Below are 24,525 nucleotides of genomic sequence, written 5' to 3'. Positions count from 1 at the left end.
ATGCAGAGGAAAAAAGCATCTGTTGTTGTGTGAAGCATGCAGCATAGATGTTTCCCGCACAAGGCAGGAATGAAAGCAAAAGTATAAAGAGATGGAAACATATAAAAGTCTTCTAATTACAAGATTTCAATGAGAACTGAAAGAAAAACGTAAGAGATAATACTCAATATGGAGGGGAGGGAAAGAGATAAACAAAAAGAACAAAAGAAAAAGCAAGAGGCAGAGACGAGAAGAATACCTAGTCTGATTTTCTTCTGATTTCTTCCTTGTTGCAACGTTTTCTTTTTCTCTTCCGATGTCTCACTTGGTAAAAGGTGGAGCTTTATATAATGTATAAAAAAGGAGTTCGAATTTGAAGAGTAATAGAACTTTGTTTCCTGCGAAAATCTGTAAATAAAATGGAATAGAGACTGTGGATGCTATATCCTCTTCCGTAAGTAAGAAGTAAGATGTAAGAATTAAGAGATAAGAGAGAGCTTTGACCCAAGAAACAGCGAGATAAGAGAGACAAATTCGAGAGTTGTAGAGAAATGGGAAAGTTTATGAGTGTGGAAGTTGAGAAAATATAGGAGACAGAACTCTATCTCTATGCAAAGACATAGTCATCAACCATGAAGGAAAACCTAACTTTAAGAGGGATAATTACTATTGTTTTCTTGTATAATAATTTAATAATTATTTTATCTTTTTCATTATTTAAAATTATTAAATTATTGTACCCTCACTTCTAAGGGAGTTAAGTTGGCTGTTAAAATTGAATATGTAATGTCTATTTTACTTTTCATTAAAATTCAAAAGTAAAAAAAATAACATTACCTTCATTTATATAAATTATATGAAATGTCAATTATATCATTAAAATCTTATTTTATAATCAATTTTGGATTTGAAAGACTATCAGTCGTCTCCGTTTAAAATATGATGAAGACCTAAATCAATAAAGTTTGTGAATAAATTACCTCTTGAGATTTTGTTTCTTCATCCTTAACTCCATCAAAATGTGCATCATCTGTGAAGACGAATTGTTTTGCAATATAAATTTAGTTGGAATTTAATTCAGGGATTGGTGGGGCCACACGCTTATGATTGTTGAAACTCTCAAGCTTGACTTAAATTTTTCACAATTACAATGATGAAAATTTACAAACAAATTAGCATATAAGATATTAATTGATAAGAAATTTGGTAACATGCACAATGATTAGCATATATTAAGTGATTTTTAATTTCCAACTTTGAATTAAATTTGATATTTTCTTATATTTAGTTTCTATTTTGAATTTTATTCAATCACATTTTCTCTTTTTATATGGTGGTTTCTTTTTCGAGAATAAAAATGGATTTAAGGTTAATTTTTTTCATAGTTAATTAAGGATAATAATATAACTTGATAAAATTATAAATAAGTAAAGAAATAACTCCAGGATTATGTTTGGGATTTTAAGAAAATATATAGATGTCAGTCATGTCACATTATCAAGAGCTTAACGATAGGATAGGCAGGGGTAGAGCCATGATTAAACATTGAGAGAACCGAATAATGAGTCTGGATCACTTCTATGTCGGACGAGCACTACTGTCTTTTTTCACCATACATATTATGTGGGCCAATGCGAAACCCATTGTGGGTCCTACCTCTAAATTATTTTATTATTTTCTAGCGTGAGGGTCTATATTAAAATTTTAAGTAAATTAATAGGAGGACTAAAATATAGATAACACAACTATAAGTAAATTATAAAAAATATATTGAAATAAATCATGTGGGAGAAATTGTAGGAAAAAAAGATAGTTTCAAGTTTATTAACTAAATAAGGGGAAATTCTAATAATATTAATGCACAATGATTTGTTCTAATAATATTAATGGCTAAAATTCTAAACAATACCCAACTAAAGGGCCCAATCTCCCTAGGGGAGGTCTTGGGTTTGCACCCATTTGGTGGCATTAATTATATAAAAGTTCCCTTGAGGATGTAATTGCATGTAAGCTAGCCCGAATGAACCTCATATATAAATAAAAATAAAAAAAATAAAAAAAATAAAAAAAATAAAAAAAATAAAAAAAGAAGAAAAGAAAAGAAAGAAAGAAAGAAAGAAGAAGAAGAATACAACTTAAAATTTAAATTGCTACTTGTGAATGGTGGGTTAGTTGAACAATTAAAAACCAAACTCCCATGGGAAGAGGCCTTGGGCTCGCATCCATCTGTGGCACCTATATTAGTAATGGGGGAGAAATAGTGGTATTTCACATGTGAAATGAGAGATATAAGAAAAAAATAATAATATAAGAATATTCAAATTTTAAAAAACTTAAAGGGTGAAATGATGAAAGCAACAACATAAGTTGCCACTGGTCCTATGAAACTAGTATGCATCCTACTTCCCATAATTATTTCTTAAAATTTCAACAATTTATTTCGATCCTCAATTGCTTAGTAATTGTAGACAAAGTTAAATGTTAGATTAGTAATTTTAACAAGTACAAAGAATAAAGTAGTAATAAAATCAAAGTATAGGGGCAATAATAATTATCCCTAAAAATATATTTTTTATCCTTAATTTTGTTATGTTAAAACATGCTATTTAATCTCTCTCGCATGAATAACATCAAAAACTTTATTACAATGAATCATACAAAACTCTCAACCTATTTTTCTTGATTTTGACATTCTTGCATATTGGAAGGGAGTTGAAAAGCTTTGAGTAGCCTGATTTGGCCCGAATGGCTGTGATGTATGTTAATTCCTGTGTCAACAGTTGCATCTGAGTCGGTGTTCAGTGCAAGGGTAGGGTAATTGATAGATATCGAAGTAAGTTGTTCCCTAATAATGTTGAGGCCTTAGTATGCCTTCGAGATATTTGATGTGAATTTTGGAGGTAATATTTTTTTCATATAATCACCATGCTTATCTCATTATATATTATTTTTTTATTCTAATTTATTATTTTTACTATTGTTTTTGTTATTTTATATAGCTGAACCAGATCCAGATCAAGATATCGAAGAATCATCTGAAACGTTGAAAAATGTTTTTACAATGTATCCAACTCCGGTTGAATCGTCCACAATTCCTACTGACATAGTGTAAGTTTTTCATTTTATAACTTTTCTTTATTTAATCAATCATCCCTTTGACCTTTCTTACATATTTGGTTCATTATTTGTCTCAGGAATGTATAAGATGCATTGGCAACTAGCAAGGTCCATCTTTTACCATTAAGATTTGCAATATGATTCTCGATTTAGTTTTTTATAATTGTTTTACTAGACTTGGGTGATTTTTTAGTCAAATTTGGCTTCTCAGCTGCATGTTTTAATGGATTTTGCTTGGAAGCAGTGCCTACGCTGGCACTGCTCCAAGCAGCGAACGTTCAAGATTAAATCTTTAATGTTTGATTAAATCCCTACCGTGGATTATCAGCATGTGCAACAAAACTCTTTTTAAGTGATTGACTTGGTTTAATGGCTTTAACTCAAACCGTTGATCAGTTCGTTTAAACCAAACAAACCAGATATTAAAAATCCTCGTTTTTGTTTTCCCTTCTCAATCGTAAGCCGGAAGAAGAAGGAGAACCGTAGCAGATCTGAACGTAGTCCATCCATCGCCGACGCTTCTGTTGCTGGAAACCACCGTGACATCAGCCCCGCTTCCCAACAGTACAATGTTTGGCTTGTAGCTCGGAATCACCACATTTTCCCTATATAACCCGATGCTCTTCTAACAAACTGTTCCGAATGGTATAGAGGCGAATTCCCATGTCTTAGTACTCTTTGCTCCATGATTTCATTGTCCAGAACCAAGATTGATGATGATTTTGGTCCATCGCCTTGCCCCCTACAAACAGAAAGATTGATGATGATTTTGGTCAACAACCTCGGGCTATGCTATTTGTTGGGTTGATAAAGAAAACCCTTAAACATTTGAACCCATGAACGGAGGGGGAGAATCGGGGCACAAGTAACTCTTGCCCTAATATTGCAACTATTATAATGGTTGATTTTCTATTGAATTTAATGACACTGAACAGATTGACGTAACAAATTCGGTTGGCGTGCCATAGGTTTGCCGGCTGGCCCCGGCTACAGAGACTCAAGCAAGATTTTTAGGGAGGGAAGATAAAGCGGAAAACCAGACCACAAGGAACAATGGCAATTGATCTTTCAAACCCACTAAGTAATAGTGTCGCCAGATTGATGATGATTGATTTGATCAAGAAAGAAAACCTGATTATTCAAATTTTGCCGGTACTTGTGCTGATTTCATTACACGATTTTCATCGACATGGGCGAGACTTTGTTCGAAACCCCATGGGAAAGTTTTGGATTAGCACCCATCTGACGACACCTAAATTAGGATGGGAACAGCACAAAACCCCATGGGGAAGTCTTGAATTAGCACCCATCTGACAACACCTAAATTAGGATGGGAACATTAGTAATGGGGGAGGGCAAATAGTAGTATTCCACGTGTGAAGTGAGAGAAAGAAAGAAAAAAGTATAAATATTTTTTTACTAAGCGAAATTCTGTTGAATAAGTGGATGTTGCATCACTAACAGCATAAGTAGATAGACCTCTCGTAGGCATCTCTGGTGGGCAGGTGTATGTGTATATAGCTAGGCCTTCCCTCCGGCCCTCCCCTTAAAGAGCGGTAAGTCACTTTTATCAGAATAGACTCCAATCTGAATCTGACTTAGTCCATTGCTGCGGGATGTGGCACCGGGAGAGAATATGAATATAATTGATCCAAGGATTGTTCCCCCTTGCGACTTCCTGGTCGGCTATGACAACATCGTCGCCAAGAACCACGTATTTAGTAAACTTATCACCCGATCTGACTTGTTCTGCACTACTGTAGCTACCCACTTCGATCAATTAGCCAAGATTTTGACCGGATACGAAATCACGACGGTGAAAGACCCATATTTGAATAGACCAGGAATTTCTTTCCATGTATCAAATAGAAGACAGGGCAATTCTTTCATACCGTGTACCAGAGGATGATACTGGGAAGCGGCATGTACTTCTCGCAAGGCTTGCTGAGCTTCTTCATGTGACAGACATCGCAAAAGTAGTCCGTCAAACGATCGCAGAAAATGACGCGAGAACCCGCGGTGAAGAAATAAGGAGTCAAAATTTTTAAAATCTAAAAGAGAAACAGGTGAGGTGGTCTATAGCATGATCAGTCAATCAAAAGAACATTGTTTTTTTTTTGTTTTTTGGTTCCTGTGAAGACGAGAGCAGATCGAGGTTACATTGGCTGTTTAGGAGGAAAAAACAGAAATTTCCAAAAGGGAGTGACACATATATCAATCATACTTCATTATAGTTTTCATTTATTATATTCTCTCTTTTCTCTTTTTTTCTAATTAAAAAAAAAATATATATGATGAAATGTAAATCAATCCCTCTTATTCTGAGTTAATATTTAAGTTTGGCCAAAAAAAAGTTAATATTTAAGTGGACTACGGTCCGTAGCCTTTTATATTCATTTTGAAAACGCAATAACATGCTGAAGGAGGAGATCGTTTTTGATATATGTTATAGATTTGAAAAATAGAATTTTGGGTTTACAACAAGAGAGAAATAGAAAGAAAAATAAATGCTCACCCCCTATTGGTTTCCTCCCATATCACAAGTTCTAAGTTCTTCTAAACAAGTTCTTTAGCGAATGTAGAAGTTGGATCAACAAGAAGGGGAATTGACGATGAGATACCTTGTCCCCGGCAACGCCAATGATTAAGGCTTCTGGGTAAAATGCTACAGTGTTGCGATTGATCTAGGAGGCGGCAATGGTATTTGATGAGCATTGGGTACCCCAACAACGACACAGATCTTGGTACAAGCCAGGCTTAGAAAATATCAGTGTCGGCGTCGTAGAGGGTGAACATGGGTGATCTTCTCTAACTGAAGAAACGAAACAATGTCTAATCTAGAGACAAGAGATTAGAGACATCGGTTTTGCCATATTTAACCCCACAAAAGGCTCTTCATTTGCTTCTTGCTTCTTCAACTCTGCAACTAATCTTGCACTTGCTGTTGCAACGAAGCCCAAGAAAAATGAGAAAAAGAGGAAAGTTTAACAAAACAAGTAGTTCTAAGCAATAGGATTCTTTTTATTTACCTGTTATTGTGAAAATACTAGCCAGAATTAGAAGTATCAAGCCGGAGAACTAAGTTAAACTTAGAATTCACCATTAGAGTATATAATAAAGAGAGGAAAGAGGCAGCCTAGTTCTTCATCTGCTTCCTCTTTTCTATTGGTAAAACTTTGGATTGTCTTGGAAATTTTCATTTTCTCTCTTCGCTGAAGTTCGTTCAAATATGAAAGAAATCATGAAACACGAGAGACACACATGAGACCAATAGTGTTAAGGTATTTTTGAACATTGTTTCAAGAATCAAGAAATTGGCAGGGAGTTGTTTTGTAAATTTAAAAAAATTAAATGAAGTTTTGTACAATAAAAAAATTACATATCCTTTAACCCCTTCATCCGTGGGCAAAATGATAATTGAAAATTAAAGTTAATAGAAACACTAACATTGGGTTTTCTGTAATATTTCAAGTTCACCAAATTTAGACAAAATTTGGACAAATTGAAATATTACCCGCTTAAGTTTACCAAAAAAAAAGTGGGCAAACAAGAGTTTGGGCCCCAACTTAAGTGGAAAAAAAAACCCTAGCTAACTCAATACAATACAATCATAAAAACATTAACCATGTCACTCTACGCATGAACAAAAGACGAAGAAGAAATGTACAATTATTCTACCAAAAAAAGCTCCAGTTTTTCTAAGCTTGCTTGGGTTCTACATAATTAATGTGTAGCACCATGCAGCATATGGTCAATGGAGTCTAGATTTCAATCTTAACCACTCGTTTCACAAGAATAGAGAACAACTTTTGCGAACCTAGCAGTCGAGATCAAAATCTCAACCCTTATTTCAATCTTGACCTTATGCTGTACGATACTATGCATTTCATGTGTAGCAGCACCCAAGCAATTAATTTCCATTTTAGAGTTGTGCTTTAAAAGAGGGAGGGAAAAAGCTAAAATATATTCTACCAAAAAGGAGTATGGATCATTTATTGACAAATAGAAGACTATGTTCTCATCACATCCTTTTATTATACATTTGAAAAGGGGGTGCATTATTCCTGAGCATTGCCAAGATGGATTAGCAATATGAATCTCTCCCTCCTAAGTGTATGTCTGAAAGGTATAAGAAATGTACAATCTTGCATGAAGTGGAATTCAGAGGGAAAATAAGCATAACCAATGCACTTCCAACAGAAGTGATTCATGCCAATTGCGAGAAAGAAGTGAAATAACAACTAAACGAGCAGAGAAAAATTAAATAAGCAAAGCTGCATTTCCTAAAGCAGAACTTTATTTTTCAGTTAAATCTTAAAGCAGAACTAACAAATAAACATAAACTCCAAAAACGCATTGACATGCTGACAGAGAATTTGTCCATAGGCAAGATAATTTTAGGGTGTCTTATACATGCCCAAAAGAAGTAGATAAAAGCCTTCACCAAAAAGAAAAAAAAAAAGAAGTAGATAAAAGCTAATCTGTTAGAAGATTAGCCAATCTAGAAGATACTTTCAAGAGTTAGTATCACATTAAAGTGATCATGGCAAAAGAAAAGATCAAGCAATGCCAAAAACCACCACTAGATCATTGTAGAAGTGACAAAAGCACTCATACCATATACAATAGGTCAGCAATCACCAACCAACCAATGGATGATATATCTTCACATTCTTTGTCCCTTCCCCACAAAACTCAGTTTCTACTATTTAGGACACCAATACTTGCTCCCTAGTCCCAAAGGAGAACAACTACACTTTAACCATTTAGAAAACCAGAGGTATTGGTCATGCGTGTCAGAATGCTTCCAACAATTATAGTTAGCAAAATTCCAAGTTTTGTAAGAAGCTTCAGTTCGTCATGACCCTGGACTTAAAAAAATGGCACAAGATCCTATTTTATTGAACCAATCACAAGGAGAAAATTCATATTTGGCAATGCACCACATTTCGTTACAGAAGGAATAAATTAATTAACAATCCAACCACTTTGGACACACACTTAATAGTGTCACTAGAAACTAAACGAACAACAAAGAAACATAAAATAAAAAAATTAAAAAAAAAAACAAAGCTGAAGGTGATGATTGGTAGTACCTTCGATAGCGTCTCTATAAGTCTAAAACCCCAAACAGATGCTTTTAAAATAACGTTTTTCACTTTTAATAGAAATATTTCTGCACTTAGACACATAATTTCAGTTGCAAGCAAACCGAAAACGAAAAGCATTTCTAGAAGATTTCTACACTTGACGCATACTTGAATGATCTCAAACAATAGTTACAGATGAGAACAACAGAAAATATCGAGCAGAAAATTGATCAGATAAGAGAAATGACGAATGAGAGATAGGCTTTCTTACCTAATGTGATTTCTTCTCTTTGGGGTTTTGCAAAATTGCAGCAGACGAACTGAAGGAGAGAAAAACGGTGTGAATCCTCGGATGAAAAAACGCAAACCTAACTTGATTTCCTTCTCAAATTACCGACGGCCGAAAAATCTCAGATCGCCGTGCGATTTGAGTGGTTCTCCGCTTCAATCACCGATGGAAGACGATCGAGCACCACGACTAACCGCTGGCTCTCCGTTGCAATCACCTATGGAAGACGATAAGGTTCTCAGATCTGCAATTTGAGAAGATATTTAACAGGAATCAGTTATACTCAGCTCCGCGCGCTTCTCAGAGATTAAAAGTCAAGGGTTTTATCAGCTTTCGCGCAAGACTAAGTGGAAGGCTCGAAAAAATGATACTTACCGTATATCTATTTGCCACGGTAAAAATATACCGTAGCGTATAGTCTATGAGATTACCATTCACCCAATCTATTTGCTATGGTAATTACCGTAGCATTTACCGTATTTATTGCTATGGTCTTTTATTTTCGTAATATATATATATATATATATATATATTTTGCCACGGTTATTACTTACCGTGGCATATACTCTAATAAACACCATCCCCAATTTTATTACGGCCTACCACAGTACTTTTGATATTGTCAATGCTCAAACTAATGCTACGGTAAGTTCATACCGTAGCTGATATTCTAAATATTTAACTCTTTGTTACGGGACATTATGCCCCGTAGCATATAATCTAAATGCTAATATTTTAAGGGTTCAAGGGTGGGGATTGGAACTGAATATTTTGCCAAATGGACTAAGTGTCATTGACCTTATTATTCTATTTGTCACGGTAACATACTATTGTGGCAAATAGTCTGTATATTATGAAAGATTTTAGAAATGCGGATTTTATGAATCTATTTGCCACGGTAATTTATTACCGTCGCAATGGTCTAAATATTCATACCACAACAATGCAAATAGTCTTAAGTATTATAACCAATGGGTTGGTAATCTATTTGCCACGATAATTTGGTACCGTGGCAAATGGTTTAAGTATTCTATCATCGGAACAGGACTTTGAAGTTGATTGTTTACTACGATAATTACCATAGCATGTAGTCAATCTATTTGCTACGGAAATTACCATGGCATTTAGTCAATCTATTATCACGATAGGTTTTGCCCGTTGTATATATGAATCTTTCGCCACGGTGATTAGTTACCATGGCAAATAGTGTACTTGTTCTACACATTTATCACGGGTGAAATACAAGCGGGTTTTTGCCACGGAATTTAGTTTCCGTGGCATATAATCCCTTAAATATTACGGTTGAGATTAGGATAATAACATAGTAGAGACTGCAACCAGCATAAATGTGAGATTAGTACAACACAACACACAAATAAAGACAATTATTATATTAAACAGAAGCAATCAGGAATATTTCAAAAGTAACAAAAAATTAAAATTCTGAAAGAAACAGGTCCTATAGCATGACCTGTTGATTCAAAAGAACAGATCGAGGTTATATTTGGCTGTTCACGAGGAAAAAAAGAAGTTTTCAAAAGAGATTAACACATAGATCAATCATATTTCATTATAGTTTTTATTTATTATATTCTCTTTTTTTTTTTTTTTTAATTAAAACAAGAGAGAAATGAAAAGAAAAATAAATGCTCACCACCTATTGGTTTCCTCCCATATCACAAGTTCTTCTTTAGCGAAGGTAGAAGTTGCATCAACAGATTTCTGTTTCATGTGATAGGTTTAAACTGTTTAGCTGTAGGATCTCATCATTTTCTAATGGCAATGTCACGGTATTTATAGATGATTCTTCATTAGCTTTGCATGTACAGTCATGTTATAGTATGAATGTATGATATACCCTTCAATTCAACATGAGGTATGGTTTTCTTTTTTATTTTTACTTAAAAGAAATCGTTTTTTAGCTGTGTTTGCTATGTTTAAGGGAGTTATTCTATTTAAAAGAATTAAAAAAAAAAACTGAAAAATAGATAGAGAGTTGTTTTTTATTTTTGATTTTCATATTTTTTCTAGAGGATTTAAAACTCACATGATATTATGAGGGATAAAATTATAAATGTGTAGAGTTTTATAAGATTACTTTTCTTCTCTCATTGTTAATTCAATTGTTCTTTCTAACTTCTCTCACTTGTTCAGGTGAACAATCTACGGCAAGGTGTCGCTTGTACTTGTACTTGGCACCCTTCTTTTATTTCTTACTTGAGATTCTACTTTGTAGATGCTGATAAGGAAATTATAAGTTGGACCGGACCATCATGGTCGGACCACGTTGTCGAACATACTCTGGTTGGCCCACAAAAAAGATTCGAGATAACACCTTTGTAGTTATCTAATAAGTTAGATTCCCGATCAAGGAGGAGTTATCTACCGTAGTTCGAGATCAATTCAACTAGCAAAGTCCAAGAGGGAATCTAAATAAGGTTTGAGTTTTAGATAAACTTTAAGACCTAGAGATCCAAAGAGATATATAAAAGAACAAAAAACCTAAGAGAGGAGGTAGGTTTTTGAGAGAACAGTCATTCTCATTGTTTATTACTTTCCTGAAGAAGTTCTTTCAAGGAATTTGTCTAACTTGATCGTCTGAGGTGATACTCAACCACCCCGGCCAAGCACATTCTTGTAGGTACTTCCGGTTGATTGGACGAGCAGGATTATGTAGCAACAGATGCCTTGGTAAATGCCAAACTAGGAGAGATTAGAATGGTTTTAGGATCCCCAAAGAACACTTTTGGAGAAGGGTATTTTCCAATCCCCACCTCCCATCTTTTCTGTGTTTCACACTCGTCTACGAACTTACTGTGTCAGACATGTTCACAAGGTCTATTTTTCTCACCAACAATGCTACATTGTCGGCTCTGATAAAATGCAATTGATCCTTAATTCATGTATTAGTTTCAGTCATATTGGAGCTATTAGGGTTTTAATTTTGTGTTCAAAAGCTTTGACATCTCATTGTCCTCCTTTAAGTTCCAAATTCACAATCAATCTCTTCCTTGGTGTTTACCCTTCTATCTTTGTATCCGAAGATAGTCCCTTCCCTTCACCCATCTTCGCTATGTGCAATTCGTCTCCTCAATCCTTCTAGAGGAATTGTAGAGAGTCTATTGCTTAGTCTCACCAATTAGACAGAAATGAAACTTTGAAGATGAAACTTTCTGCAGTGATGAAGAAAGAATCCGTTCACCATTCTTTTAAGATAGTATTAAAATTATTTGTAGTTAGGTAATCATGGTTTCCAAATGATTTTTTGCAAAATTAGTTTTGTTCAAAATGAATAGAGGTTATATTTGGCTTGTCCAAGAGGAAATGAGAAATTCAAAAGAAAAGAGAATTGGATCTAAAATCTGCTTAATTTGCTTATTGGAAACCTCTACCTGACCACTCGTTTGCGGATGGCATGCAGTAGCAAGCTTGTGGGTGATTCCATATTTTTTTCATCAATGCCTCAAAAGGCCAATTACAGAATGGTTGCCCCTATTACTAATAAAAGCACGATGAGTGCCAAAACGAGAGAACATATTTCCCTAAAAAACTTGACTACAACTTTGTGATTACTTGATTTACAAGCTATGGCCTCTATCTATTTGCTGACGTAACCGACAGCCAGTAGAATATATAGATGCCCGTAAGAATTAATGAATGGTCCCATAAAATCAATACCCCAGATATAAAAAATTTCAACAATTAAAATTAGATTCAGGGGCATTAGTTCATTTTGGTCACTCAACCAAGGGATTGACAGGCTTTGCAAGCTCTACAAAAAGAAAAGGAATCCTTACATATTGTAGGCCAGTATAACCCACATTGAAGCACTTTTCTGCAGTTTTCCTAGGCCCAAAATGACCCCCACAGGCATGATCATGGCAAAATGAAAGAACTGACATTTGTTCATGCTCAGGTACGTGATGCCTAATGATTTGATCTAGATCCATTTTAGCAAGTATGGATCATCCCCAGAAGAAATATTTCATTTGTGAATAGAATCAATATTTATCTTGGGTGGACCAATGGGATGGGGTTGCATCGGTCACAAGATAATTGACAATATCTACATACCAAGGTACCGTGTTCACTGACAGTAATTGCTCATCTAGAAATATCTCTAGAATTGAACTTTCTTCCTTTCTAGAATTAGAAAGGCGAGATAGATGGTCTGCAACTAAATTTTCATTTTCCTTTTTGCTTCTAATTTCTAAGTCAAACTCTTGTAGTAACAAGATCCAACGAATGAGTCAAGATTTTGCATCCTTCTTATTTAGCAAATATTTGAGAGCTGAATGATCAGTGTAAACAATTACATGACTACCTATCAAATATGAACGGAACTTCTCTAATGCAAACACAACAGCCAAATCTTTTTTTTCTTCCAGTTGTCGTATAATTAGTTGTGCATCATTGAGGGTTCGACTTGCATAAGAAATCACAGTGGACATCTTATTTAGCCTTTGACCTATAATTTCCCCTAAAGTATAGTTAGAAGCATTACACATTAACTCAAAGGGTTCTAGCCAATTTGGTGCTTGTATTATAAGGGCGGTGGAGAGCTTCTCTTTCAATAGTTTAAAACATAGTAAGCACTCAGAGGTGAAATGAAAGGGGACATCTTAAGCAAGTAATGAAGTTAACGGTCTAGCTATCTTGCTAAAGTCTTTTATAAAGCGACTGTAAAAATCAGCATGACTTAAAAATGATCTAACATCCTTGACACTCTTAGGTGATGGTAAATTAAAGATAAGATCAACCTTAGCCTTATCAACCATCCCTCCTTAGAATCAATATAACCTAAGACTATTCCACTCTTCGTCATGAAGTGACATTTTCCCAATTAAGAACCAAAATTTTGGCTCTACTATGTTCAAGAACTAAGCGGAGATGGTGAACACATTCAGAAAAGGTAAACCCATGAACAGAGAAATCATCCATAAATACTTCTAAATAATCCTCTTCCATATTTGAGAATATGCTCATAATGCATCGTTGGAATGTGGCAGGAGCATTGCACAACCCAAAGGGCATGCGTTGATAGGCATATGCTCCATACAAGTATGTGAATGTGGTATGTCTTGGTCTTTTGATGCCATAGGGATTTGATTATAGCAAGAATAACCATCAATGAAACAATAATAAGCATGGCCGGTTAAACGTTCTAACATTTGATCAATGAAGGGCAAAGGAAAATGATCCTTATGAATGGCTACATTAAGCTTCTGGTAATCGATACAAACACGCCAACTAGTTTGAATACAATTTGGGATGAACTCATTGTTAGCGGATGTAATTACTGTGACTCCGGATTTCTTAAGAACAATTTGAACTGGGCTAACCCACTGGTTATCTGATATGGGATAGATAATCCCATTATCCATGCATTTCAACACTTTTTTGTGAATGGCTTCTTTTATCATAGGATTAGCCCTTCTTTGGGGTTCTCTAGAGGATTTGGATCCATCAATCAAATTTATATGATGTTGAACTATGGAGGGACTCATTCCTTTAATGTCGGTCATTTGCCAACCTATGGCCTCTTGATTGTCTTTAGGCAAACTAATAAGTTCATCCTCTTGGTCTTTGGTAAGATCAGAGGCAATGATAACAGGAAAAGTTTCATTGGGGCCTAGAAAAGCATATTGAAGAGTCAAAGGCAAAGGTTTCAATTCGAGTTGGGGGGCCTTAACCACAAATGGTACATGAAGATTTCTAAACAACTTACCAAGTGGTTCATTAAATTATTGCAAATTCATCATATCATGAAAAAAAATCACTCCCTATATTTTTTAGTTCTTTCAAACAAGTGTAAAAATCATCCTCAAAACCTTTCTCAAGAGAGAAATCAATATCATCAAAAATGCTTTGCAACATAATCATATTCTTAGAAAAGTAAAAAGTTTGGTTGTTCCCCTAACCTAAAGACATTGAACTCAACAAATGTATTCTCAAATGATAATCTCAAAAGACCATTTCAACAATTAATAAGAGCATTGCTTGTAGCTAAAAACGACCTCCCTAATATCACATGAATTTCTCCTTAAGATTTGTAACTAGATGTGTGTCTAAGACAATGAAATCAATAGGAAAAATAAATTCTCCTACTCAAATTAACATATCTTCAATTATTCCATGAGATATTTTAACAGATCTATCAGCTAACTGGAGAGTAACCGAGTTGATTCGAGTTCCCCAAGACCCAATTGTTTATAAACGGTATATGGCAATAAATTAACACTAGCACCCAAGTCTAGTAAAGCATGCTTTATTTTTTTCTTCTATTACCAATAACACATGGAATTGTTGGACATCCTGTATCTGTATACTTAACTGGATGTTCTGAGAGGATTGAACTCACATTTTTCCTTAGGCCTTCTTTGGGACATTCGTGGTTCTCCTTTGAGTACACAAGTCTTTAAGCACCTTAGCATAAGAAGGGACTTGAGAAATAACAACTAAAAGTGGAATGTTGACACTCACATTTTTGAAAACTTCTAGAATTTTGTCAACATTTGCATTCCTCTTATTACTAACTAATCGTCTAGGAAAATGGGCTTTAGGTACATAAGATCTCTCATTTAAAGTTTGCTCTTTTCTCAGGGTTTCAGATAATGATCCATCAAACTTAGGTACCTCTAAAGCAATTGGTTCATTCTCAACTTCTATGAGTTCCTTAGACAAACCCTCATTAAGAAATATTTGAACATTCTCTTCATCACGATGGTCACTAATTTTGCTCTAATTAGTAATAGGAGATTCACCTGTTAAATACCATTTTCCACTTCTTAATGCATACACAGAAGTAATTGTCTTTAGATAAGAAGAGTGGTTTCAACTTGGTTGCCTTGATTTGGTCAATTTGGTGGTCTTTGTTGAATTTGAGTCGTATGATTTAACTCAGGCTGGCTAGGCATTTTACCTTTTCCTTGCCCAAACAAAGCAGTTACAAGAGTGAAAATTTGTTTTTCTATATTATGCATAGAAGTCATGAAGGTGCTAGGAAGTACTTTCATATTCTTCTCTAAGGTAGAAAGACGAGAAAACTCCAGATTATTATCTCTATTTAAACCAGGTGGTGATTGATTTTGTGCAATATGAGGCATACGAGGCACAATAGGTGGATTGACATACCTAGTTAAATTGGCATTCTGAAAATTTGGGGCTTGAGGGAATTGGACATTTTGATTATAAGAAAATTGAGCACTTTGGTTTTTAGGGGCATCAAATTGATTTTGTGTGGAATAATTACTTAATCCATTTTAGTTTTGCCCTTGAGACCATAAAAAGTTATGATGATTCTTTCACCAAGGATTGTATGTATTACAATACAAGTTTGGAAAAAATCGCATTGACATTTTCATGTTGACCTGCAGAATAGCTAGGGCATTTCTCAATTACATGTGTAGGAGACTGACACCATGCACACATAGCAATAGATTTGTCAATAAAATGTACTTGACTTGGGGTGGTGGGGCAACTTTTACTACCAAAGTCTCTAATTTTTTCAAAAGACTATCTATTTGTGCATCCTTATGAACTTGGTTATCAACAAAACATCTCCTACTAGTCCTTTCAGATTCTTGGGTTGACTCCCATTCTCTAGTTCTATTTGCTAAGTCTAAAAGGAATTCTCAAGCTTTGGAATCATCAATGAACGATGTAATTCCTGTGGGGGCACATAGATTCAAAAAATTGCTTAATTTGATTATCAATACCTTCATAAATTATTTGACATAAATGTTATAATTCTAAACCGTTGTGAGGGCATTCTTGGATGAGGCTTTGGAATCTCTCCATTACCTTAGCAAAGGATTTATTGGATTTTTGACGAAATTGAAGAATGTCATTCTTATTTATTCGTCTTGGAAAAAGTAAAGAATTTCTTCAATAATAGGATAGTGAATTGTTCCCATGTGGTAATGTTATTTTAATAGGTAAGTTATAAAACCACTTTTTGGAGCATGGAAATTGATCTGGTATGCTAAATGCCTTCCAAAAATCAGATCCTTTGTATGGAGAGGTTTGAATCAGGCTTTAGCTACAGGGGACAATTTACTGATTAGACAAATTAATGTCGATCCAATATGCAAAAGATGTGGAAAGGAAACGAATCATTAGATCCCTATTGTTCGGGTGATCATTCTAGGGCCATTGGTTTGGTGTGGGACTTACGGATTATCGAGCACACTCCCAAAACTCTCCGTCGTCTGATATTGGAATAACATCTATTTCCGGAGAAGAAGTCAAACTGAGTGTTGAGTCTCTCTTCCTTGCTGGAGTTTTGGCGCTTGGATGCCTGCTTCCATTTAATGGAATCCAAATCGTAGTGATCGGCAGGCATTCCGTTTTGGAATGGATCGTCGAGCTCGCACCTCCCTTCCGTTCTGGGTTTGGGAGCCTCCGCCGGATGGGATGAATAATTCGTTTCTCTTGTTCTCCACGTCGGGGTTTGGCTTTCTTCTGATTCGTGGGTTTGTAGTGAGCTTTTTCGTTCCCGGAGTTGTTGCCTGAGCCTGGCTCTCGGGGGCGCCGTGTGGGCTCGGGGGGCTGTTTCTTCGAGTGTGACTCGATGACCGGTTCATCTTGTGGAGTCCCTTTCTCCCTGTGTTTGGTGCTCATCGTGTGGTAGTGTGTCCGGCGTCTCATCGTCCGCCGTCGTGGTGGTTCGTTTTATCTCTAGATGGGCTTTGTGTGCCGTTGTCTAGCTAGGAGGCCCTATCCTTGACAGTAGGTGGTTTGGTCTATTCCACTCCTTGGCTTCTTGAAGCTTGTACTCAGGATGTCTTGGGCTCTTGTCCCCCTCTTAATTAAATCTCCTTTTACCAAAAAAAAATAAAAATAAAACCACTTTTTGGCTTGGTCCTTTAATACAAATTTTATAAATTGTAACCTTACGGCATCATCAGTGAGTTGTTGCATTTTCATAAGAACACAAATTTCCTCAAACTCCCTAATGAACAAATATGCATTTTGATCAGGTAACACATGAAATTGAGGTAACATAAACAGATAATGATGTTTAAATTCAAAATTATTACCTCTCACGTCAGGTAAATGTGTACAGGAGGGTTGTGCAGATCGAGTTGGATAAAATCTATCTCTGAGACTCTTAAGTGAAGTTATGTCTTTAATGATCAAGGTAGATACTCGGACAATTCGATTTGTGGAATCACAACTTACACACATGCACTAACCCATCTAATGCAATTAAAGGCTCTTTTGAATATAAATTTTTTTTTAATAATAAAAAACTAAAGAAGAAAAAAATAATAATAATAAAAGCAAAAACAAAAACAAAAGGGGAAGTATGGATTTCCCACCACAAAGACTGAAACAATGATTCTAAAGCCGTAAGGTTGCCGTATAGTTGATTGCTATATATGTTTGACTGCAAGGGAATCTGTATAATCTTCGAAACAACCTACGATCAAGTCCTAGGGATTCTGTAGTAGAATGGGGACTATTATATGTTTTTATTTCTACTCTAGTTAAGAGTAATATCTTTGAATTTTTTTTTAATAAACACTTCGATTTACCTAAGAATGAGAAAAATAAAATGAACTAATACCTCTCTAGCAACAACGTCAAAAACTTGTTTGCAAAATAAAAGTAACCGCAAACGCACGGTATCATGTAGCTAACGGGTCAATCTCAAGGAGATAAGTTACTTCAGAATTTAATCTCTTAATGGTAACGTTAGAGTGCAATGACACAGAATTTTAACTAATTAATTAAACTAAATGAACGGTCCTAACACATGCATCTAATGCAATCGAATTGAGACTAAAATTAAAACAAACATAACCTAACCATTCATCATTTAATAAATAAATAATAAAAACGCATAAATAAAAGGCAAAAAAAATGCAAACAATAAATAAATAAATAAATAAAAGTGAAGTGATCCGAGTGTCAGCTCTGGATCGAGCGAAGAGGAATATAATTTGGATGACTCTAACCGTGGACCCTTTGCCATAGCTTACAGTCCACTAATCGGGAGAACAGATATTAAAGAGAAAAAAAATGCAGAAGGTAATTAACAAAACAAATAACAAAGTAATAAAAGGAAAAGAGAAATCTTAACCAAAGAGAGGCACGACTGTAGGCATCTTTAATCAAGGACCAAGGGGAAAAGGAGAACAATAAATAAATGCTGAAAAATAAATCCTAAGTTAAGAATATGGAGGGGTAGACAGAAGCAAGAATGGAGGGATGAGAGAAGATTACGAAATCTATTTACTTGCATCTTTGAATCTTAAATAACAAAAATAATCTTTGACTTACTTGTGGGCCCCATACATTTTGTAATTACAATAAAGTAAAAAAAAAAAAAAAAAAACCTAACTAATCTTAGCCATAAATCAAAATTGGCTACTTTATTTCTAAAATATTTTGGAGTTGGCCCATAATTACATTTCTAGCCCATCATGCTCTAAATCAGGCCATTTTTGCATTTGAGAATTTGAACGGATGTCTTGACTTGTAAAATTGCATGTTTCATATCCTAGACTCCAAATATTTGCTTACATCTTGAAAAATCCTAAAATCTGCAAAAATAACATAAAACCCAAGGTAGCTCCACTCTAAGTGTGTAATATACATGTTTTATGCACTAAAATTTCACACATAAATGTGCTCATCACTTTATATTTCTAAGCCCTATGGTTTATTTCTCCATCATTTATACATAAAAATTAAAGTGATGCCTTCCCCTTCATCAAGGATGACAATGTAGCCACAGCCTCTCCAACTGTCAAGTATAGGTAATCAGATGGCATTAACTCTTGTGCTTGACTTGCCCTTTGTAATTTGTCCATTACTTCAGCCACAGGATTAACCAACACAAGCTGTGAGACATTAACCAACCTCTTATACTATTAGCAAATAGTAGTCAAAATCAAGGAAGTCCAAGTGAAAAAGTAAAGAGCAGGATAAAAATCAGTCCTTGCCTCAAGTCTGCGTTTCGTCATTGTCTTCTTCAAATCCTTTATAAGTGAAACTCCGCTGGTATCAATGGAACCAACAGCTGAAAACCAACATGAAAAAACCAGTAGTGAGATTGCAGTAGAAGTATAAGCATGTGTAACACTCCTTCACTCCTAGGATTCCACTGGTAATCTTATCTCTAAATCCTATGACAAGCTAATTCAAGTTCACCTACCCCCAAGGCTCAAACAGGAGCCAATGTGAGTCAAACATCTCAAAAGATTTGGTAATGGGTCACTGGGGTTTATAAAAATCTTTTGAAAAGATGATTTTTCAGATGATTTTTATGATCAGCACCAAATAGTTGCCTATGTAATGGAGATAATCATTACCATCAAAAGTCAATGTTGAAATTTAGGTGGTTTGAGATGTTGTCACTTGTCAGTGGCAGAATTATATTTCCATATTGATCCTTTCAAATCCTTGTTGCCTTTATATGCTTGAGAAGCTATCTCCAGATAATGAAAACCGAAAAAAGGAAACTGAGGTGGGCACATTGATATCGCATACCTGTCATGTCTAGGACTAGATATTCAAGATCTGAAAGTTTTTCATCCCCCTCTTCTGCTTCATATTCCTCCACCCACCTTGAGATCCTGTAAATGAATCAGAGATAAGGACAGTAGGCATACTAAAAGAATTTTTTTTATCAAGATCACAAACCTCTGGAAAACAACATGATCACAGACCTTTCATTGAGGTAGTTGCTATTTGCAAAATTAATTGGAGCTTCGATGCTTAGAATCAGAAAACCTGGAATTCTTCTGGCTTCCTCATAGTGATGAAGATTGCGATAAATGTTGGTTCCAGGAATATTTCCTAAAATCACTGTTTTAGGCCTAGTGATTTGTAGGAGGATCTTGAATATAGACATCCCCACCTACAAGTATCAAGGTCAGTACACACTATGATGAAGATACTCAGAATTTCACACTAGAAGAGAACAACGTTCTCAAAAAAGGCCAGTTTGAATTGCACTGCGACTCTGTGAGGAACTTACTGCAATGGAAAGTCCATCCTTAACAGAGATGAAGAGGACACCCAAAAATGCACATATCAACACTAAGAAATCAAGTTTATCAATCTTCCATATGACACAAGCTGCGGGGATATCAATTAGGCCAATAACTGCTGTGACTATGATTGCACCCAGTACAACATTTGGTGTGTAGCGGAACAGAGGCATAAGGAAGAGCAGTGTCACCATCACTGTCACTGCCATTACTATGTTAGAGAAAGCAGTTTTTGCCCCTGCATTGTGATTCACAGCAGACCGAGAGAAAGCACCTGCAACCCATTTTTACTCTTATCAGGGTATTGGAATTTGACATGAAACAAGGCTTAACATCAGACGTGAGTAGTTTAATGTGAAGGCTTCTAATGACTAAAGACACCTTCTTCTAGAAAAGGGTTTTTACCCCAAGTCCCATTACTAGTATATGCGAGGCCAAGGCTTGGCAACTCCTCTGCATCGAGGATGGAGAGCATCCATTAGGAAAAATCTCAATTCCAACATGTACGCTTGCTTGGTGAGGGAGATGAGCAACAATCCTGCGTTTGACATGCATAACCCCTACTATGAAGGCTTAAAAGGACTTGGGCACCCTCCCCTTAACCTTTTCAGGGTGAGCCCTAGATGAATCTCAACACAGTGACACTGAATCACGACATATAAGAATAAGATTGGCTATGAAAATGGAAATTGAATCTGGCCAAGTTTCTCATATGAGATGTAACTGTGAAACAAATAAATTATTAGGGGGTGGGGGGTGGGGTGGCAAGAAGTGGATTGATGCTCACCTGTAGTAACATAGCAAGAGGTGCAGGAGCCAACTACGTTCATCAATCCTATTGCAATCATTTCTTTGTTTCCATCTACTTGGTAGTTCTTGAGTGCAGCAAAAGTTCTTCCCACTGCTATTCCTTCCTGAGTTAAGTAAATTCTTTTACTACTTAACAGCGAATTCATCAGCTGGATTAGAAAGAGTAATTATTCTTTTCTCTTTAAGAATTATTAAAGAAGAATAACTCACAGTGAGGGAGATGATTCCAGTGATGAGCCCTGTTTTCATGACCAGCCCTAAGTGACTTCCATTGAAAGTTAACATTCTCCATGAGGGAGGGTTCACTCCTTGCTGTAACTTCCCTATCTAGTATATATATATATATATATTTTCAAAGAAAAAGTCAAGTGAGATCAATAGAACAGCATGAGATTTGCGCAACAAAAGCACGGATCAAATGAGAACTGTAAGAAAATAATGGAGACTGATGCGTTGAGCTTACCACGCTGATGCCATAATTTTGAGCTTTGAATGCAAAAACCAAAAGCGTAGAAAGAATTACAGACGCAAGTGGAGCACCGGATGAAACCCAGAAGAGCTTCGGCTTTTTCAAGCTCTGTAAACGAATGTGGGTTAGAAAATACAATTAAAAAAAATCGCCCGCAAGAAACGAATTAGAATATGACAGGGACAGTCGGGTCCGAGTAGTTAAACCCAACTGGGCTGAGCTTGTTTTATTTTTGCATATCGCGGCCCAGCCCAGGTCCAACGTTCTTATGTTCTTATGGATTAATTAATATTTAGACTTTCCAGTGAAGATTCCCCCTTTTTGGGGGCAAACCAAATGAGATTAATTGTTACAAATTTTTTCATTTAAATTTCCCCCTATATTTACTTTTTTTTTTTTATTTCATTCTGAAAATGAAATGCAGTCGGATGGGTGCGGACCCAAGACCTCCCCATGGGAATCTGGGCTTTTCACCGCTCAACTAACCCACCATCGGCAAATATTATGTCGGTCCACAAGGGTCGAACCCAAGATCTCTCCACATAAAAAAAAATATATTTAAATTGAGTTGGTTTCTTTATTTTCTCTTTATCCCTTTTATTACCTCCCATTGCCTCCATTCAGACTTGCACTTTGACTACATCCTTAAAGGAGACCTCTAGATGAGAATAGAACCCACATCCTTTTCACTAAGAGACGTGTGTCTTATTGCTAGAACAACTCTGCTTTGGTTGTATTTATTTATTTTCTTTATTTCTGAATTCATTAAACATAATTAGATATATTTTTTTATACTTTCTTTTCTTTTATGTCAAATAAAAATAAATAAAATTAAAATAAATAAAAAAAACTTCTATCAAAGAGGGAGAAAGGAGAAAAGCATACCTAATCACAATTAATAGATTCATACAGAAAATAAAAAATAAAAGAGAAAACAAATGAAAATAAATTGATAAAATGAAAGAAATAGAGACAAAACCTCACGTTTTTTGTAACAAAACCAAACCAATAGTAAATAGACGGTAAATATAAAAAAAGAGACTAAAAAAATTCTACTAAAGAAAAAAAATAATAAAAAAAATTCCCTCAATTATTATATGTGAAGCATCTGCGATGCAAAATAAGGATTAATAACATACTACGTGTCTCGCCACAAGCAGCACCAAGAGAAAGCAGAAGCCGATCAGAATGGTTTGCCATGACCACTGCACAATAAACCACCAATAAAAATAAATAAATAAGTAAAAACCCCAAAGATCAGAGAAGCTTATTTTTAAGACTTGCTTCTGGTAATCAATTGCAGAGAAATCATCACCACCTCTTTTGTTGTTTGAAGGACAGAGCTTAGAACAGGAACCAGACCCATTTTTTTGGTGAAATGCTTGATGCCAAGAAGGCTTTTCAGTTGTTGCAGAGACACTATTGTTGCAGCTCCTGCCATGAACCCAATAAGGGTTGCCTTTGACAGGTAATCAATGATAAATCCAAGCCTGCAAAGGTCAAATCAATTCAAACCTTAAAATCCTCCACTAAAGAAAGAAGAACAAGAAAAAGATAGGCTCTAAACTATTTTAGTTACCTTAGAATTCCAAGAGAAGCTTGGACAACACCAGCAAAGAAGGTTGAAGTGAAGGCCAGCTGAACATACAGGAGAGGTTCTTTGGAGGGAGATACTTCTTGCCGAAGCATGGACCCTAAGAGAAGAGAAGCAATAGATACTGGGCCAACAGCAAGGTGCCTTGAGCTCCCAAACACAGCATACACAAGAGGTGGGACAAAGCTAGAATCTGCAGATAGGCAGAGTCATGTGGTGCATGTATATATAGAACTGAATCAAATGATCTATGGATATATAAGCTGAGAGAATTGAAGGAGATGTAACTTACAAAGACCAATAATAGGTGGAAGATTGGCTAGCTGAGCATAGCTGATTCCCTGGGAGGGAATAAAAAAAGGGATTAAATTAGCAGAGGTGAAATGGGTTAGAATATAACTAGTAAACCAAATAACAGAAATGAGAGAAAGGTGTTAACCTGAGGAATAGCTAAGCTTGCAATGGTAATACCAGCAACAATATCCGATTTGAAGAGCTTGAAACTGTAATTGGGACCCCATTGAAGCAAAGGAAAGATGTATTGAGCTCCAAGAATCCACTTTCGTTTGGGTGGTTGGCCTTTGAATTGACGAAGAGGGTCATCAGAGAAGAAGGTCTCCTTGAACCTGTTCTTGAGCTTTTCTAATGCACTCATATGTGGAGGTGGGACAACCCTGTGAAACGCCACAGGCATGGATGTCCCCAAGGATGATGAACTGATCAAATTATTCACATTATGTTGTGTAGGCTCCATGGTTTGTTTGAGTGTTGAGAAGTGGATCGAGGAGGTAAGGTAATTATGTTTCTGTTGCCTCTCTGAATCTTGTTGTATTCGAACTATGAGTTTGGCTGCTCTAGCTCCATCAATCGACTAGTAATGAACAGTTAAAAGGGAGAGGCGTTTATGGGTTGTGGGGGGCTATAGAGGTGGGGATCTGAGGTATGAGATGATTAACCTTATTTGAGTGCTTTAGCTTTGTGGTTGCGCAGGGAGCCCAAAGGCCAAATCCTTATTTATTTTTGCCAAAAGAACCTACATCCACTGGTATTCTTTTTGGATTTTTGATTTTGTTATCAACCAGATTGACCCGGGTTTCTCGTCTTCTATTTATGCCATATCCTCGAAGCACCAAATCCACCTAACCATCAAAATTATTTGCTTGCAAAAGTAAATC

The 24,525-nt window shown here is 35.7% G+C and overlaps 1 protein-coding gene across 1 annotated transcript; it reads right to left on the bottom strand.

The window, feature by feature from the left end:
- Positions 1 to 19,172: 19,172 nt before the first annotated feature.
- Positions 19,173 to 24,104, bottom strand: LOC149024854 (putative sulfate transporter 3.3). The gene is made up of 13 exons (XM_089143009.1): positions 23,790 to 24,104; positions 23,643 to 23,691; positions 23,336 to 23,543; positions 23,075 to 23,246; positions 22,896 to 22,961; positions 21,751 to 21,864; positions 21,498 to 21,614; positions 21,265 to 21,391; positions 20,465 to 20,751; positions 20,154 to 20,344; positions 19,975 to 20,060; positions 19,428 to 19,504; positions 19,173 to 19,325 (listed from the first exon to the last, which is right to left on the bottom strand). Exons 1-13 carry the CDS (start codon positions 24,102 to 24,104, stop codon positions 19,173 to 19,175), a joined length of 1,962 nt encoding a protein of 653 aa, XP_088999135.1.
- Positions 24,105 to 24,525: the final 421 nt, after the last annotated feature.

The sequence above is a fragment of the Hakea prostrata genome, chromosome 2 (assembly GCF_041222555.1).
Source record: "Hakea prostrata isolate BN-2017 chromosome 2, UWA_Hpros_2, whole genome shotgun sequence".
In the NCBI taxonomy this organism is placed as follows: domain Eukaryota; kingdom Viridiplantae; phylum Streptophyta; class Magnoliopsida; order Proteales; family Proteaceae; genus Hakea; species Hakea prostrata.
The sequence above is the reverse complement of the archived record's forward strand: the minus strand, read 5'-3'. Positions and strand labels throughout refer to the sequence as shown.

Excerpts from the sequence above, each read along its gene's own strand:
- LOC149024854 (XM_089143009.1), bottom strand. The coding sequence starts at position 24,104 with ATGGAGCCTACACAACATAATGTGAATAATTTGATCAGTTCATCATCC. Across the intron at positions 21,392-21,497 it reads CTGGAATCATCTCCCTCACT|GAAGGAATAGCAGTGGGAAG; the intron begins GTGAGTTATTCT and ends TACTTAACTCAG. Across the intron at positions 20,061-20,153 it reads AGCAACTACCTCAATGAAAG|GATCTCAAGGTGGGTGGAGG; the intron begins GTCTGTGATCAT and ends ATTCATTTACAG.